Source organism: Motacilla alba, chromosome 7 (genome assembly GCF_015832195.1).
Source record: "Motacilla alba alba isolate MOTALB_02 chromosome 7, Motacilla_alba_V1.0_pri, whole genome shotgun sequence".
Classification (NCBI taxonomy): domain Eukaryota; kingdom Metazoa; phylum Chordata; class Aves; order Passeriformes; family Motacillidae; genus Motacilla; species Motacilla alba.
In genome coordinates this window covers 19,639,437-19,656,828 of record NC_052022.1, presented here as the reverse complement: position 1 = coordinate 19,656,828, position 17,392 = coordinate 19,639,437, and the positions used below count along the sequence as shown (strand labels likewise).

General features: G+C 36.3%; 1 protein-coding gene across 4 annotated transcripts in view; it reads right to left on the bottom strand.

The window, feature by feature from the left end:
• The window catches only part of UBR3 (ubiquitin protein ligase E3 component n-recognin 3), a 104,135-nt gene that overhangs the window by 23,358 nt on the left and 63,385 nt on the right, over window positions 1–17,392 (bottom strand). For 2 of the 4 annotated variants that reach the window (XM_038141793.1, XM_038141795.1), the window contains 5 exons: window positions 17,170–17,280; window positions 15,471–15,671; window positions 14,524–14,660; window positions 8,962–9,047; window positions 1,297–1,402 (listed from right to left, as the gene is read on the bottom strand). In XM_038141793.1, the coding sequence (XP_037997721.1) occupies window positions 1,297–1,402; window positions 8,962–9,047; window positions 14,524–14,660; window positions 15,471–15,671; window positions 17,170–17,280 (641 nt within the window). Of the gene's footprint in view, window positions 1–1,296; window positions 1,403–8,961; window positions 9,048–14,523; window positions 14,661–15,458; window positions 15,672–17,169; window positions 17,281–17,392 lie in introns of all 4 variants that reach the window. The other 2 variants (XM_038141794.1, XM_038141792.1) reach the window with 1 other exon arrangement.

Below are 17,392 nucleotides of genomic sequence, written 5' to 3'. Positions count from 1 at the left end.
TGCATGGTGGATTCCATCAGCTCTGTAGGCCCCTCTATCACCAGCTACTTCCAAAGCTAGCAAGCTTTTCAAATGCCAAAATGAGAAGTGCATGATCTGTCCCACAGCCATTCTGGCCACATGATCTTAGTTCTGCTGCACATAACTCAGCCAGCCATACACCAAATTTATTAACATCATCCCACTGCTCAATCTAGGTCAGGGCTCAATCAGAATCACATGAAAACAGACCCTCGAAGCAGTTTGAATGCATGCTGAACAGGTTTTCAGGTTATAAAATGCCTGATGCTTTCTTCTGCTAATAGTTTATAAATGAATCTCTTAATACAGTTTAATTACTCCAATAACCTAATGTTCATTGCAAAAAGAAGCCTGGATCCAAGAGAACAATAAAATCTTAAACTAGAAACAAGAACAATTGTTTTAATAGTCTTCCCCACTTCACAGTTAGGTTGTGGCATCACAATTCTAGATCAGTTTTTGAAATTGCATGATGTATTCCACCTCAGGCTCCTAGAAGCACTGACAAACACACAGCTGGAGAGGCACTAAAAGGACAGTCTTTTGACATAACTGCAAGTTACAAAATGTAGAGCTTAGTATGAAGAAGATGCTTAAGGTGCTAAGAGAAAAAAAAAGTACTGTTTTCCTCTTATGAGGAAAAAATCATAACCTGCTTTTAGGCAAGCAACCTTTCTCCTCGTCATCAAGGTAGAATCTGAAAAGTGATGGGTCTTAAGTCAGTAAGGAGATGAGTCCTTGCAGAACGAAGTACATGGCTTCATTTATTATATTGTTAATCCTTGTACAGCTGCGTATGTAACGTTCATGTTTTAAAAGCAAACTCAGGTAAGTAACTTGCTTAAAAATAGTAAGTTTGATGAAAATTTTTAGCCTAAAATATAAATATTTCTCACATATATTAGATCTATTTACAGCTATTAATCATTACTCAACTTTCAATAAGCTACCAGCTTATCTCAATGTAAATTTTGTTGAGCATCCATATCAAGAACAGCAGTGCCCTGTCCACTTACCAATACTATTTAATTTGCATGTGCTTAAGCCTGCAAGAGGTGTATTTAAACTTTAGCTCAGAACTGGTATTTGTCAGATTTTCATGGAAAAGAAATCGGAAAACGTATTTTTACAAATTCATACATACAATTTTTAGATGTTAAGTCCAACAGCATACCTCACAGAGAATTTAAATTAAGACAAAGTTACCCAAAGTCCCTCTGTAAGGATGTTTCTTTCACCAGGCAAAACTGGTATTGGGTAAATTAAAATACTTGCTCTGAATTTTGATCCTGCGAGGGCTGGGTTAGTTTCCTCCAGGGATTGTATGCGGAGTCTATACTGTAGAGGCGCATGTGCATGGCCAGCACGTGAAACAGCTGATCTGAAAGGGAAGAAGACAGATTGCTGAGTATTACATACAGTGATATGAACTATTTTACATTAAATTGCCAGCATGTATTTTACAAGATTCTGAGAAGCCTGTCACATCATTCCAAATAAGCTGGTACCTTAACAAGCATATCTTTATTAAGGATGTATGTATTTTTTAAAAAAGGATTTGAAGAGAAGCAAGATTTCAATAGAAGGCAGTGAACACATGCAGATATACAGTAAAATGTTTCAGAGAAATGCTGTTTAGAAAGCTTTGACCAGATCTCAGTTGTTTTGGTGCTCCATGTAGTTAATTACAGGCCTTTTTAAAAAATCCTGTTTCATATGCTGTTCTGTTGCCAAGGTTCCACGCTCACTTCACTTGCCTCTCCAGTTTATGCTACAACTGGTGATTTCTTAAACAATTATTCTTAACAGAGAGTGATATACTTTTAATTTATTTACTTTTAGCTTTCATTCCTCTTTCTCACTGTTAAGTTCTGTGCACCACATATTTGAAATTTAATCTCAAATTGCTACAAGTCCTGGCCTACAGCAGGATCACTTTGGTTCTTCATCTTTAAAAGGTTTATTACTCCTTCTGCCTTCATATGGTTATTTTGTAGGCAACTTCTGGACAAAAAAATCCCCAAACCAACAAAAGTCTGACTAAATATCAATGACACTAAAGTAGTAACAGTCTTTATAATGTCAGAGATTTGTCTGCACAACCTGCAGGCAGAGTTTGCTGATATTAATAATTTCAAAACCTTCTCTACTTCCACTGCATCAAAAATATAATTTGCAAAACACTTCTGGAATTTTTCAGAGGATGCATAATTACTCACGATGATTTACTGCAGTATTTTATATTAAAATGCACATGTTATATTTATCTATGAATCATATGGTCACACAAAGACAACATCTAACCCTTCCTTCCATTAAGCCACCCAAGAAGGCAAGCACCACTTAGGTCAAGAGCATTTTCAGAAAGGTACATGCAACAAAAAGCACAGAATGGCTTGAGCTGGAAGGGACCTGTAAAGGTCATCTAGTCCAAGCACCCTGCAATGAGCAGAGATATCTTCAACTAGATCAGGGACTTTTCGGGAGTCAGAATTCACTTTTTCAATGAACCTTTTTTTTTTTATCTTCATGGGTTTATACTGAAATAAAGTATAATTTCCCACAATTTTGCTTACTTTTTTCTTCCTGTCACACTATATCTTGCTATGTGGTGTCATGCTTTTCTCCTGTTCAATTTTCTAGGACCGTGCTTTCTTTCTCCCCTTCATTTTAACTTTTTCCCTTAGTATCCTGACATCATCCTTCCTCTCCACCCCTTATTCTTTCAATTGATCCCTTTGCCTATTTCTCTCTAAATCTCTCTACCTCTCTTTAAAACCCACTTGCTCAACCTACACACTCACAGGTCCTCTTTTTCAAGTAGAAATAGCAGCTATTAATTTATTTTCCATAAATAGACAATTACTCAGAGGTACGCAATGGCCAAAAGAGTCGCATGATGAAATCAGCTGACTGCCAGAGCCTGAGGGCTGTAATTAGCTCCTGGGGTTCGTAAAATAATTGGAACTGTAAATGGCATTGGAATTGATAGCTGCCACCTGCTTTCTGAATAAAAACAGTCAATGAGGACAAAATAAGTCATCTTTTCTCCTGGCAAGAGATTCTTAGCAAAATACTGCTTTGCTGATAAAGTTGAAAATATAAAGTCTGAAAATGCACTTGTATTCCATCAAAATAATAAAAAAAAACCACCCCAAGCATGGTTTTATTTGGAATTAAACCCATGAAAATATCTGTCCCTTCCCTTATGCCTTTTCACTAAAATGAGGGCTTTCTTCCCCCTCAACTACTCCTTGCTTTAAACAGAAACGGGCAACTACACAAATGAAACAAAAAAATAAAAATTGAAAATTGTTCAGGGTAATTAAAATTCATCCCCTATTCCTTTAACAGCTACTCTCCAGAGCTTTTACTAATATGAAAGTAAGCAGGTAAGCATCAAATTCTAGCCCTGGAGAATTTATTCGCAATCTCCAAATGTGTAACGTTTACGGAATGCAGACGCATGGCCCCGGCAATGGCGCTCCGCAGCCGCGGAAGGCAGCGCGCTGGGGCTGCCCCGCAGGCCGCGCCTCCTCCGCAGGGCAGAGCTCCGGCGCCCGGCCCGCCCTGACACCCACGGGCTCCGCCCGGCCCGCCCTGACACCCACGGGCTCCGCGGCTCCGCCCTGACACCCACGGGCTCCGCGGCTCCGCCCGGCCCGCCCTGACACCCACGGGCTCCGCGGCTCCGCCCTGACACCCACGGGCTCCCCGGCTCCGCCCTGACACCCACGGGCTCCGCGGCTCCTCCCTGACACCCACGGGCTCCCCGGCCCCGCCGCCCCGGAACAGCTCCGGCCGAGGAACACACCGAGCTTCACTTCTGCTTCACATCACAGTCACTCCAGCTGCTTTAGTTACCACTTACTATGACGAGCAACTACCGGAGAATGCCAAGGAAAACACTAGAGCACTAAAAAGCGAGAACTGGCAACGTGATTGAGCATCAAGTGCTTGGTGCTGCAGCACGTCCTTATGCCTGAGGGACTGGCAGAAACCTGCTTTGAGCCAAAGGAATACCCGAAGGTTTTTCCCGTGTATTTGTGGAATGCATAATTCCCAAATATAAGCATAAAAATACAGAATGTCCTCCCATTTACTTATACCCTACTTGGAACCTTTAAAATACATGTAAGGACAGTTTTTAAACAAGTACCAGCAAAACATTACCATGGCAATGGCCCACAAACATCAATCGTGGCCAGGCTTGTGGCCAGTGGGAAGGAAGGCCATAACCTCATCATGTATCCCAAAACCCTCTGGCCCTCACAGTCCATCCTTCCAGCCGATTCTCTCCAGGAGAGCCCACCCTTTTAAGGGAGAAAGGCAGGACCTTGTTGCAGCTCAGAGTCACCAAAAGATCATTCTTAACCAATTTTTGTAGGAAGAATATGAATTTCGGAACAGCAGCAACAAAATTTGAAAAAATTTGAATATGATCCTCCTCTTCTCATAAGCTTGTAATATTTGAGACAGGCTGAATCCAGATAATTCTAATAAATACAAAAATCACATGATGTGGATGCACCATATAACTCATTGCTGCAAGTCATCAGGGGCTTGGGAGAGTTCTAAAATTTAGACATTTGAGTAGGCAAGATTACTACTGTTTTAAAACATGATCATAGACTCGAGTATTGCCTACATTGATGCGCTGCTGGCAAACTCTCTCGCTTACGTCTTTGTTTTCATAGAATACATGTAAAGCTTAAACAACGCTTCATAGAATCATCTGGATTAGCAGTCAGAACTAGCTTTCAGTCCTATTAGCATTCCATAATCCATTTCTAAAAATAATGAAAATAACTATTGTTATTTTGTTATTGTCACTGTGTTCTTGGAAGATTTACTTTTTGGAGTTAATCTATGGTGAGAGCGGAGCAATAAACTCAATTGGAATCTGTACTTTCAAAGCAGCAGCTCAATGGATAAGACACTGTCTTTGCACTGAGACTGAAGCTCTTAAGAGGAAGCATTGTAACACTGCTCCTCTCACAAACCCCAAAGATAATGGGTATTTTGTCTATATATCCACACTGCACCAGCACCTGCAGCTGCATTCTTTACTGTTTTTAATAATAAAGCAGACTCATTTTACCAATGTTGACAAATCTCTTAAAAATATTCAGCTATGTTACAGTGCAAAAGCAGGAGTCCGCAAAGGCAGTTTCACAGCCCTTTTCAGTTTTAGTGTGATATGCACAGCACAAAAGACTAAATTCAAGACATAAAAAGACAGCAATTTGATAGATGAATGGTAGAAATTCTAAAAATGTTGTGCTCAATTGACAAAAATTAGCAATTCAGGAAGTTGCAAACAGATTTAAGTTTTGGTCTCGTAATCTTGGTTTGATCTTTGCCGAACTGATCCCGAATTTCTATATAAGTTTTGCTGCCTTTTTTCCTACTTTTTTTTTTCCTGGTCTCTTGACTGGTAAACTCTCAAATTACCAGAGTTCAAATCAGATTGTGTTTTCTGTTATTCATTCCAATTCTACAATGTAGAGCAATGTGCTGTCATATTGAAAACAAACTAAGGAATTAGCTGCCTTTGTCCTGCTTGCAGCAGTCTAGATAATGTGTCTATACCCCCTCTCTTTATTTTAGGACATATACTGCTGTCATGGAATTTTCTGTCTTGATCCAGATTTCCCTTTTTACATTCCCTAAATTAGTATTCATATTTACAATGTGAAAACATCACAAAGTGACACAGCAGTTCACTGCAGGTGGAATTGAAAACGTCCTTGTTTCAACTGTGAACATCTTAACAGACCAGGGATTCTTCCCCCTTCTTCTCCCAAAGCTTCCTGGGACTATCAAGAAGAATGTAGATTTTAACTAAAACCAATTGACACAACCAGATGGGACTTGATTGTCAATAAGGAGATTGAGAAATATCTTTCTCCTGGTAGAGATTTACATAGTCCGCTTAGCAACAGCAGCTGCAAAGACCTGCTGGCAACATCTTCCCATTCATCACTGATCCAGTAGACTTGAATCAGTAGAAAACCATGAAGGTCAGCAAAAGCCTATTAAGGCATTAAGACTGGATAGTCTTTACAAAATCTCTTACATCTTCACTAAGTCTTAATTGCTGATAAAGCAGCTAATTACCCTCTATACCAAACTCACCAGTGTTTTAAATCAACTTTAGCAACAAAATTTTAACAGTACCTATCCTCACTTCTCCCACACTACATATTAGTGGCATACCAAGTGTTTTGGAAAATACTTAAGATCATCTGCTGGTGAGAAAAACTGCTTTTTCCAAGTTAGCAGGAATGGGCACCAAGGATCTGCAGACTGACAGCTCCTAACTGAAAAAAACTCCAAAACCAAGCAAACAAATCCAAAAACCAACCCAAATCCTCCAACACCAAAAAGCCCAACCAACCACAGAAACCCACTGCAGCAAGGCACTGCAAAAAACCTATTTTAGTATCTTTATTTTCAGTGGCGGCAGAGAGGTGCATAGGACTCTTTGCAACCACATCCACATCAACTATTATAGGAAAGAGACAGCTGCAACTCAATCTTGCAAATCATAAAAGAATTAGTAACAGGTCTCTTACACTTTACAAAACAGAGAAATAAGACTTGTATAGTTGTTATAGATCATAATTTTCCCTAAACTCATGAGAATTTGCAAGGCCATAGACTTTAAAACTGTAATGTAGTCCTTCAAATAGGACTTGATTTTTTAAGTAAAAAACAATAGGATACTCTTTGCATTTTTTGGTTGCGCACACATACAAAACGTTAAGCCTTAAAATGGCAATTTTGCAGGTAAATTTTCTTCACCATTCTTCTCACACACACTTGGTCAGCGATACTAAGAGCTACATTAATCATTCTTAATTTTACTTCCCAAGAGTAGCTGCCCTCATGGTACAATCTACTTATACAGCTCCTGACCTCTTTGTTCCCACCATCTTCCCTGATGTTTGCTGCTGTAACAGCTCACCTGGGACAATATATTCCATTTTCCACATCTAATCACCAAACTTCACAGTTGTTACAAGACTACTACAGAGTGGTATGCTTAATCACAAAAGAAACCCCTCAGTATCTCACACACAGAAAAAGCCAAACCAGGTTATGTTTTGGATTGCTTTTGCTGAACCTGACATGAAAGATGTTTAGAAACAAAAGCCATTTCAGTACTGTGCAAGGAAGACTTAAACAAAACAGTACTCAAGTTCTAGATGGGGTATGGATTTTAGACACCATTCTTTCCTCACTGCAGAAGACAATGAAGAAGTTGAAGGTACATCTTAAACAAAACTTCAAAAACAGGACTGCTCTTAGAAGAGTAAATTACTCTGGAAGGATGATAAAATATACTTCAAAATATCAATCTACAGAACTACAATTTTTCATAACTTAAACACAAGGATATGGAACGGGCAATGAAGGCAACACACAATTACATAATGGTTTAATGAAAACAAACCCTGCTATACATGTAAAGCTAACCCTGCTCCCACTAGTCATATTTAGCCTGATGTCCAAACCTAAATATAATAATATTAAATGGAAATACTGTACAGGTCTGTTCTAGAAGAATCCCATTACCTTATGTTAAAAAACAAGTCTATTTTAATGCAAGATTAAATATTACTGGATTGCTACATCACAATTTTCCAGAGTAGCAATACAGAACATAAACAACATGTGGACATTTTAACAATGAACAGATGACATTCACCTCTCTGTGCTGCTTAACACAACAACACATTCATATATGTAGTGCCTTTACCTGGAAGGCCTTGAATGTTTCTGGAGTGCAAGATTAATATTAAAAACAACAATATGACTGACTTAGGTGTAAATAAGAAAATTTACCATTCTACCCAAAACTGTGAAAAAAACCAAGTGCATTGTGGTAAGATGCTGTGCACACCCCTTTATCAGAAATATGACTACAATCCTTTCAGCAACTGTAAAAGGAATAAGCACTAGTACAACACACTCAAAATTACACAACAGTTTAAGAAAGAAACAGAAAAATATAATTGTAAACAAAGTGCAATGTATTGTAAGTAAAAAAAAATAAAATCAAGATATGTTATCAGGTTTTAAAAAATCATCAATATGCTTTTAAATCAATATTCTAGCAATTTCAGATTAAACCCCTATGTGCAAGTATATTAAAACAGTCAAATCACATCACAGGAAATAAGATTTCTCATCCCTAAATATATACACAATTCTGAATACAAAGGGGATGATCTTTAATGTTCCTTCCAACATAAGCCTCCGTGATTCTATGAAAACAAAGCTTTTCTTAGTGGGCTGTTTTACTTCTCCTACAGACAATTAACGCACAGTTTCACAGTGGATTTCCAATCAAAAAAAGATGTATTTATGAACATTTTATATTTTGTAAATTAGCAATATTTTTAAAAGCAACAGTTGATGTGACCTTAAAGCTTCTCTTTAAAAAGACAGTTTCTTTACTTCTCACATTTGAGAAGGCTCTCTAACTTTTTGTAAGGTTGGTAAGTTTAGTTTGTTCCAGTAATGTATTTTGATGAAAGGAAACCTGTTCATTTTCTGAGACATACAGAGTCAATGGCAAAATACTAAAAAGGCTGAAAAAATAGGTAAATGTGACATATGAATTTAAACAAGACTTAAAAAATTGTCATGCCTAGCTGAAGTATCCATCCGGCTTAAGACAATTCACCAGTGAAAATACATCCTCAAGTCAGGAACAGCTCTAATGAAGAATTTGTGCAAATTAGTTTTCAGATTCTCTAACAGAAACAAAAAACCAAAGACTCCTTATGGCAGAAAAAAAAATGGTTTTTAAAAGGAAAAAGTTGATGTAATTTAGTAAATACCAGAATATATCTCTGGTTCCAGAAAGAACCAGACATCTTTACTCAATATTCTAATAATTTATACTGCATTTAATAACATGGAACTTACTTAAACATGATCTTTTCCCAGCTGTGCTTGCACCTCCTGAACACAAATTTCCTCCTCGGTGGACCAGCTCAAGTTCCAAGTTTGTTCTGTTAGAAAAACATAACAGTACTGAATGGAACAACATTATTCAAGCTTCTACAGACACAAATGAATCATGACAAACTCTCAGCATACACTAAATAAAATAATGCTGTGAACTAATCTTTAGTGTGAAATACTGCCAAAATACAGCTCAGAAAAAAACAAACTTTATTAAGATATTGTCATATATGATTTTAAGTACTATATTAACAAAGCACTATATTGAGTTGTGAGAGAAGAATTAAAAATTGTTAATTCTGTGTCTTTTTTCTGTATGCACACACAGCATAATAAAGGAATTTATGTTCAAATCTGGAAAGACAATAAACATATTGGCTAACTTTCAGTCAATCATATACATCTAAAAAGTGTTCTCTCCATTGGCAGAGCTTTTGTTTCACTTCAGACAATCAGAGAGTACAATGGATGCAGCATCAACTAAATATGAATACAGTCTGAATTATAATTAAAGCACTGCCCTTTATAGATAAGTTAGTTAATAAAAGCCTTGGAGGTTGATTCTGAATGAAATGCTATTCACTGCAGCTCATTAGTATGAACCAGTAGTTGTGTCACTGAATCTCTGCATGCCACACTGATGCTTTCTTTCTCAGTATTACTGTAATCTGATACTTAGGCATCAATTGTTTAGGCCAAATTTGATAGTTTTGTTTAATTTTGGAATTGGATGTTTCACTGCTGCATTATCTTTTACTCTCAAGATTTGGAGCAAGCAATTTATGTTATATTTTCTGAGAGCCTGTTTTAGTAAGGCAACATACGTTTAAAAAATTAGAAAAAAGGAATATAATTCTATTATTCTGAAGTGTTGTTTTGCTAATTCAATATAAACTTTAAATCTCATTCTAAACATATTTTGTCCTTTAATGAAAAATGAAACAATTTTAGGTTTGATATAAAGTAACTGAATCCATATTAAAATCTATTCTAGAATTTTAGGCACGTAACATATCCAAGCTAAGAACACCCCTCCCCCTCCATTTAAGAAGAAACTAGAGGATTTTTATTCAAAACAAATTATTTTCAAGAATTTAAGCTTCATCAACTTGAAAGAACAATGTATTTTGATATGCAGTGTTTGTTAAGAAATTTTCCTACGTTTTTAAAATAGCAGCATTTCTGAATATTCCTATCCCTAAGTTTGCAGCTTATGCCATCCATTTCTGAAGGAATGCTTTAATCCTCTCTACTCAGAAAAGGCAATTTAACATTGATAATGTGCCTGCTCAGAGCTCCATCTGGTTGCTGCTGATAAGGGCATCTGTGTGACAGGGGAATTTTCCACTCTTCAGGCGATTTGCAGTGCTCACTGAACTTCTGAAAATCTACCAGCAAGGAAGCAGGGACAGGGATTTCATATTAGTGGACAAAATAGCAGCTGTAGATCAGCATGTGCTAGTTCATCATGGGAATATGAAGGAAATCAGTATGTTTTATTTCTGTGAACATTCTGATAACTAATTTGTAGAACAAAACCAATGACAGTCTTCCATTAAAATGAAGATAATTAAGATTTAAATCAAAAAGACTACCTGAATGTTTAAGAATAATTTTCTAGATCTACAATTTTAAATTTCCCTTTCAGCAAGGCATAGGTGCCATTTCACAAAAAATAATCCTCAGGGACAATTCTGAAAAATACCTCTTGCTATTACATATGAGGCATCATATAGTACTTTTTACTATAAGAAATGTAAGGAAAGTTATTTTTGTAATCACATACTCAGTTCAAGTATATGATGCCAACTCTCACCTCCCACACTTCTTCATTGTCCCCAGCTCCTCAAAGGCAGCACCTTATAGCTCAGCTTTCTTGGAAATGTAAGTATTAACCTTTTCCTTCAATATGTCTCTTTGAAAACATATCTGTAATTTGGCATAAAAATGCAGAGTAGAGAAAGCATCTTCTGTGAAAATTAACACTTATCCTTCAGAAAATATCCTACATCAGGTATAGACCTCAATCAGTTTTGAAGGAGACCAGTGTATCTCCTCCCTAATTTGAGCTCCCTTCTGCCTTGAGGATCTGTGTACCCTCTGCCCTTTACTGAAGAAAAGTAGTGAAGAAAAACTGGGGGCATCTGGTAGAAGCGTGGAACACAGAGTGGTCTCTGAAAGAATCCTTTGCTATCTCAGAATCCTCAACATAAAGGAAAGAGAACGAGAAAGAAAATCTATATGAGTGTCTTCTTTTCCTATCTAGAAATCTCAGCGTCATTCATTGGAGCAAAACATTTCATAGGACACTGCCTTTATCCTCCTCACTCACAGAAAAAAACCTGAGAAAATGGATTTTGCTCAGCTTTCCTGACTCCTGATTAAAACCAGACCTACTTCATCCCTTCCTGGGGGCTTTTGTTAAAGGAATGAATAGGGGGTGGGAAGGGTGATTTCATATTTCTGAGAATTCATACATGACAGAGTAGAGGGAAGTAAAAATGCAATGTCTTTTTCTGAAAGGGAATATGCTTGGATGGACTTGCTCTTCCTATTGGGACTATCATTTTTCTCACTTCAATTTACAAACACAACACATACAAGGGAAAACCCCAGATCCTGAGACACAGACTCAGAAGGAAAGAACACATGGCTCTTACATTAGTCTATACATAGCTGACAGAAAAGACAAAAGGTTTGTTCGCACGGCCAACAAAAGCATGAAACCTACTGCTGTGCAATACATAAACAGTCCTCTAAGACATCAGTACAAATGACAGTCCTCAATGCTTTGAATGTGGAACTATGAAAATTAAAGCTAGGCACACGTGAATTGGGAATGACACCTACACTCATCTCATGAATGTCAGCAAAGACAAGGAGAAATGCATGAAAAGGGTACAAATTTGACAAGATATGACTCTTGGAAAAGCAGGACATAGCCAAGGAGCTGCTGTTCCAGCTGTGCATGCAAATCAGGATGCAAAGACCCAGAGTGTCTCTTTTGCTAAGAAAACAGACAGCAGCTAGCCCTCCCACAAGGTGGTAAAGAGTTCTTTTGTGATATTTTTTCTCTGCTACCGGTGACATATACCTGAGTAAGCAAAAATGAAGAAAAGTAAGTTCCTTTTTTCCTGAAGAAGAAATAATAACCTGCAGCAACTGGCTACGTATTGTTTCACATTCCAGCATGCAGTAATCCACTGCAAAGCTGGCATTCAGCTATAAATCAGCATCTTTTAGGACAGAAGATGATGTCATTTTCTGATTGAAAATGGAACATGACTTATAAGAAGATTAAGAGTGTTTAATTCACATGGAAATATATGGAGTTAATCAAAATATCACTGTATTCAAATGCTCATCTAAGCAAGGGTTAAATACCAGGAAAAACTGTGAAACAGCTGTAGATGGTCTGACCAAAAAAACAATTAAATGCTTCAGAACACCTGGAACTAAAAATGCTCAAAGGTTACTGGTTGGTAAGGAACACAAGGGTATCATTACCTCAAGAAAAACTCTGGATGGAAATAAGGAAGAAACAGGTCAAATGACAGGAATAATTTACAGAAAGTAAAATTACTTCAGTATGTAATTTTAATCATGGATAGTCCATTGTTTGATTACTTAAAATTAAACACATAATAAAATCATACAGAGCAAGCTCTTCCAGTTTGGACGATTTATTTCCATAAATACAAACTGTAAAGTTATATTAAAATGTCTATTTAAAAGTTTAATTTTTTTAACCCTGTAGTTCTTATGCAATTATCAAGTAGTAGAAGCATGTAAATCTGGATTGCTGCACTGAAAAGGCAAGACAAGTTAACCACCTTGAAGCTGATCTGCCAGGTTCCCTTGTAAGTGATCTTATGAGTTATAGTAACAATACTGAAGGCTGGATCCAACACCTGAAATTCCTGAAACAGGGATAAATGGAAAATTGGTGACACAAGTCTAACCCTAACAGGAAGAGGTCACAAGGAGTAAAAGAGACATATCCTGATCTTAGAGGTCAAGCACAATTTCTCTCTCCAGCAGTGCAAGCAGCAAAGAAATGCTGCTCTGGTTTGAGGTATTTTTAACTCTTTGAATGAAAACAAATCCTGAGTTCTGTGTGCAAATATAAAAGTAATACATAGATACATTTAAAATATGTTTAGCTATCATTTTAAAAGTTTGATGACACTGCACCCAGAAATGTATTTTAACACCATTTTTGTATCTTAAATGGCATGTCAAGTTATGGTTATAAGTAATCATACTTTGATACGTGAAATATTAGTTTTGAGTCCTTTGTATTTTTGGAAGGGTATTTAATTGTATTGATCAACATGTAAGTGCTAAAATCCCAACATTACTTATCCTTGTCTAGCATATACCACTTAAAAGTATAGAATAATCTTTTAACTTGCTATGTATAGAATTTCATAACTCTTCTGTATCAGTTAAAATACTCTGAAAGAATAGAGATAGTATTTCTTTTAACAGAACAATACAATAATCTGAGTTGGAGGAGAATTCTAGAGATTAGATGGTGTAACCTGCTGTGAAAAGGGGAACCTTAGAGAGTCCTGCTGAGTGGAACCTCAGCCCTGCTGAGCCAAGCCTTGAATATTTCCACTGCTTATACACTCAAGACACTCAGCAATGAGAGTTTATGAAACTGCAATAAAAAAATGCTACTCAATGGCATCACTTCTATGCTTGCAGTTTCTCTGCAGTCAGCATCTTCCCTGCAGGCCTCACTAAGCCAGAGTTTAGAAAATTATTTGTTTAGTGAGTACATCAAGTTCTTATGGGAAAACCTGGTATTACAGTAACTCTGAATAGATTAACCATTCAGACTACCTTAACATGAATGGTATAGAAGGAGGGGCTGATTTTCTTGGAGAGTGTATGTGACACTGACAGCTCTAAAACTACAATCAAACATCACCAAAAAAATGCTGCTACTGGTTTTGACAGTTTTTTAGAAGTTTAAAGACTATATGAGGAGAAATTCCTGATTACTTATGTAATAAAAAAGCTCCTTCTGTGATCTTCTTTTAAGTAAATAAAACTAATGTGTGTCAGAGAGATAAAAAACACCTTGTGACTTAAAAAACTAGCAATATGGCAGTGATACAGAAAAAAATCTCATTCTGTAGAAGACAGATAAAGTAGATTTGACAATTTGGGAAGTGAAAGCCAAACAAGAAATGCAACATAAAATTTTGATTTATGGAAAGCAAAACCTTGAATTAAGAAGAAAACTAAATAAGCATACGACAATGTTCTCTGGGTTTTGTGCCACTGCTACACGTAGCAAAAAGGAACCAAGAGACACATGTTTTCATCTTGCATAATGCCTGTATATGAAAATCAGAAAATGTAACCTTGATGTACTGAGAATGCAAAAAGTCCTTTTTGGAGAGGATGAAATATTTTTTAAAATTTTTTTTAAAGAAGAAAGCTATTCTAGTGACTAATACCATGAGTGAGAAATACCAAATTAAAACTACAAAAAGAAAACATACCCACCTGGCTACAGAATACATAAACAGGAAATCATTGTCAGGTGATCCAGGAGTCTTACTATAATCTGTATACTTCTTCTGTGTGGTACTTTTTATATCTTTCATTACAGATTCCATTTCTTTACTGAGGTTGGTTTCAGACTATGAATAAAGACACAAAAGAAGATTAGTTAATTTTACCTGAAGAAATGCAGTAGCTGATTATAAAGCGTAGCACTTTCACATTTGTAAAACACATTTGCAGGTTATGAAAAAATGTGCATTAAAAGTCAGTATTCTGTCTCACAGAAGTGTCAGGATATTTTGGAAAGTTATTTTGATTTGTTCTGAATATGAAAACATAACTGGTTTTTCCATCTCCTGAGTTTAAGAATCTCATTGCTTGTGTTATTTTAAAGTATATTTGCACTTTACAGGTACACAGAAACACAAAGCATCTCCATCAAGACTTGAAGGTAACAAAATTTAATGTAATTTATTCTGTCATTCAGAGGACCTCATGAAGCTTTGCAACACATGAGCATCTGCAAATTGCTCTTTCTGTAAAATGAATAATCCATACCTTACCAAGTTCTTAAGAGACATTGTTTAAATAGCTTCCAGTTATGAGACTATTGTTTTTTTTTCATTGTATGAAAATTATAAATATATTTTATATTACATGACTTTGTTCTTTGTAAATTACTATGGAGAAAACTGAAAATGTACTCAATAAAAAATTATATTAATTACATTTTGTCACAGCTTTCAACTGTTTATTTTTCGTAGGTAATGCAGCAAATGCTCTAAGTTTCTTGATAAGGAAACAATAGTATGTTGCTTTCAATATCAGAAGAAAATGAACTTTCCGAGGTTGCCAGGATTCTAAGAGATCACAAATGCAATACAATGTAAAAACTGAAAGGTAGAGGCAAATTAACAAGGATCTTTCTGCCTTACACTGATGCTTACTGGGAAAGTTCCCAGCTGTTCTTGAAGGTCTTCCACCTCTTGCACAAGATCTTGCATACACTTGTTACTGTGACTTTGCCAAACGCTCCTTTCCATGTTGTTTCCAGGATAACAAGGAAGAACGCTGTTGGCAAACTGCCTACACAGGGGACAGGTAAATTCTCCTTTGTCCACTGAAAAACCCTGGAGGACTTGGTCATTCTAAAAGGAAATAAAGATGGAGCTGAAATTTGTGAATGATTATTGTTTTTTTAGCTTGATATTTCAGGTGCATACTGAAAAAACTAAGTCTTAAGACCTAAAACTGTAAAGAAAGAATAATTAGAATAGTTACCCATTTTACTGACAAAGGTCTTAGCCACTAGAGACTGTCTTACAATCCTCCAACTCAAATATCTTCCTGATTTTTAAGCACTCTCCATTGTCAACAATATCCCCATAATAAAGTAGAAAGACTTCAATTGAGTATTTCCAACATTTCATGCCTGTTGTCTCCTTCTGACAATTCCCCTGAAGTTTGAGACTCCAAGTACAGACTGGAAAAAGCCTAATCAAGTAGTCATTGGCAGGCAGCATGAAAAGAACCTTGATTATTTCTTGTATCACATGAAGGATGAAAGAATGGGCACAGAAGTTCATGTTTGGAAAATGAGGACGTATCCTCAGTACTCCTGTTAACTGGCAAGAAACCTTGCTTCAGCTTCATGACTTGCCTCCATGGTTTCCCATGTTGATATCTAACTGTATTATGTAAAAATAAATGTTTCATCCAGATGAACACAGGTCTATGTAAATTATTTCAATCCTAAAAATGGTAGTAAATAGTCAAAATTATTATGCACTCATCCACGTACTAGTAAAACATGCTAGGATCAATCAGAAGTTCACTTAAATAATCTAGAATCTTCAAGAACACAATTACATGGAGTGACAGTTTGTTTGAAGTTTAATAGAGAATCCACAAAAAAAATTACTTCAGAATTTATATGGTGCAAAAAATCACTTTTCCAAAATTCTTTAAAGTAGAGACTACCACGAAAGTCCAGATTTTGCTGCTGTATTCTTTATGTGATTTTTATGTTATTTTATATTTATCTTGATGATACAATTACTGCTGCAAGCAAATTTAAATGAATATGGAAAAGAATTCATCACGGGATCCAAGTTGGCACACCTTCTAGTTTCTTTAGAGGTTAAGTTTCACACAGTAGGAGCAATGCTAATAGTAAAAATACAAGGAATTGCACACAGTTTTTCTCAAAATGAAAAGAAATCAACAAAAAATTACCAAAAAAATCCTAAACCAGAAAAACAAACAAACAAAACCACAAACACCCTCCTCCACCAACCATCCCCCTCCCCCAAACAAACAAAACCCCACCAAAAGTCCCACCAAACCCAAAACCTGAAGAAATATCCTGTAAAGTAATCTTGAACAAAAATGCTGGTTCATATGAAACAAGAAGTCATCACTTAGTCTTTATTTTTTTGTGCTGGTTAATTTTGCACAAGATTTTTTCTGATAGAATAACAGAAAACAAAGTACTTTAAGTTATTAAGTTCTTGAAACATAATGAAACTATTCTGTACAGTCACACAAAACATGGGATTGATCTGATTTGAACAGCATAAATTCAATTGATTTCAGTAAAAGCAGTTCAGATCCAAATAAACAACTATGACCCTCAGTTTTACTTACCCGTAAGGATTCCATGTAAGATTTGTGACAATCTATGTGTAAAGTGTGACCACAAGTTTGTACATAAACACCTCCTTCCCAGCCTATCGACACTGCTTGTAGGCAGGAACTCTAAATCAAAGCAACAACAGTAAGAAAAAAACCCCAACTATAATATATAAAGCTATAAAAGTATTTACTAAAACGTTAGGATGTACAAGATATACAGATTTCTATTTGCATG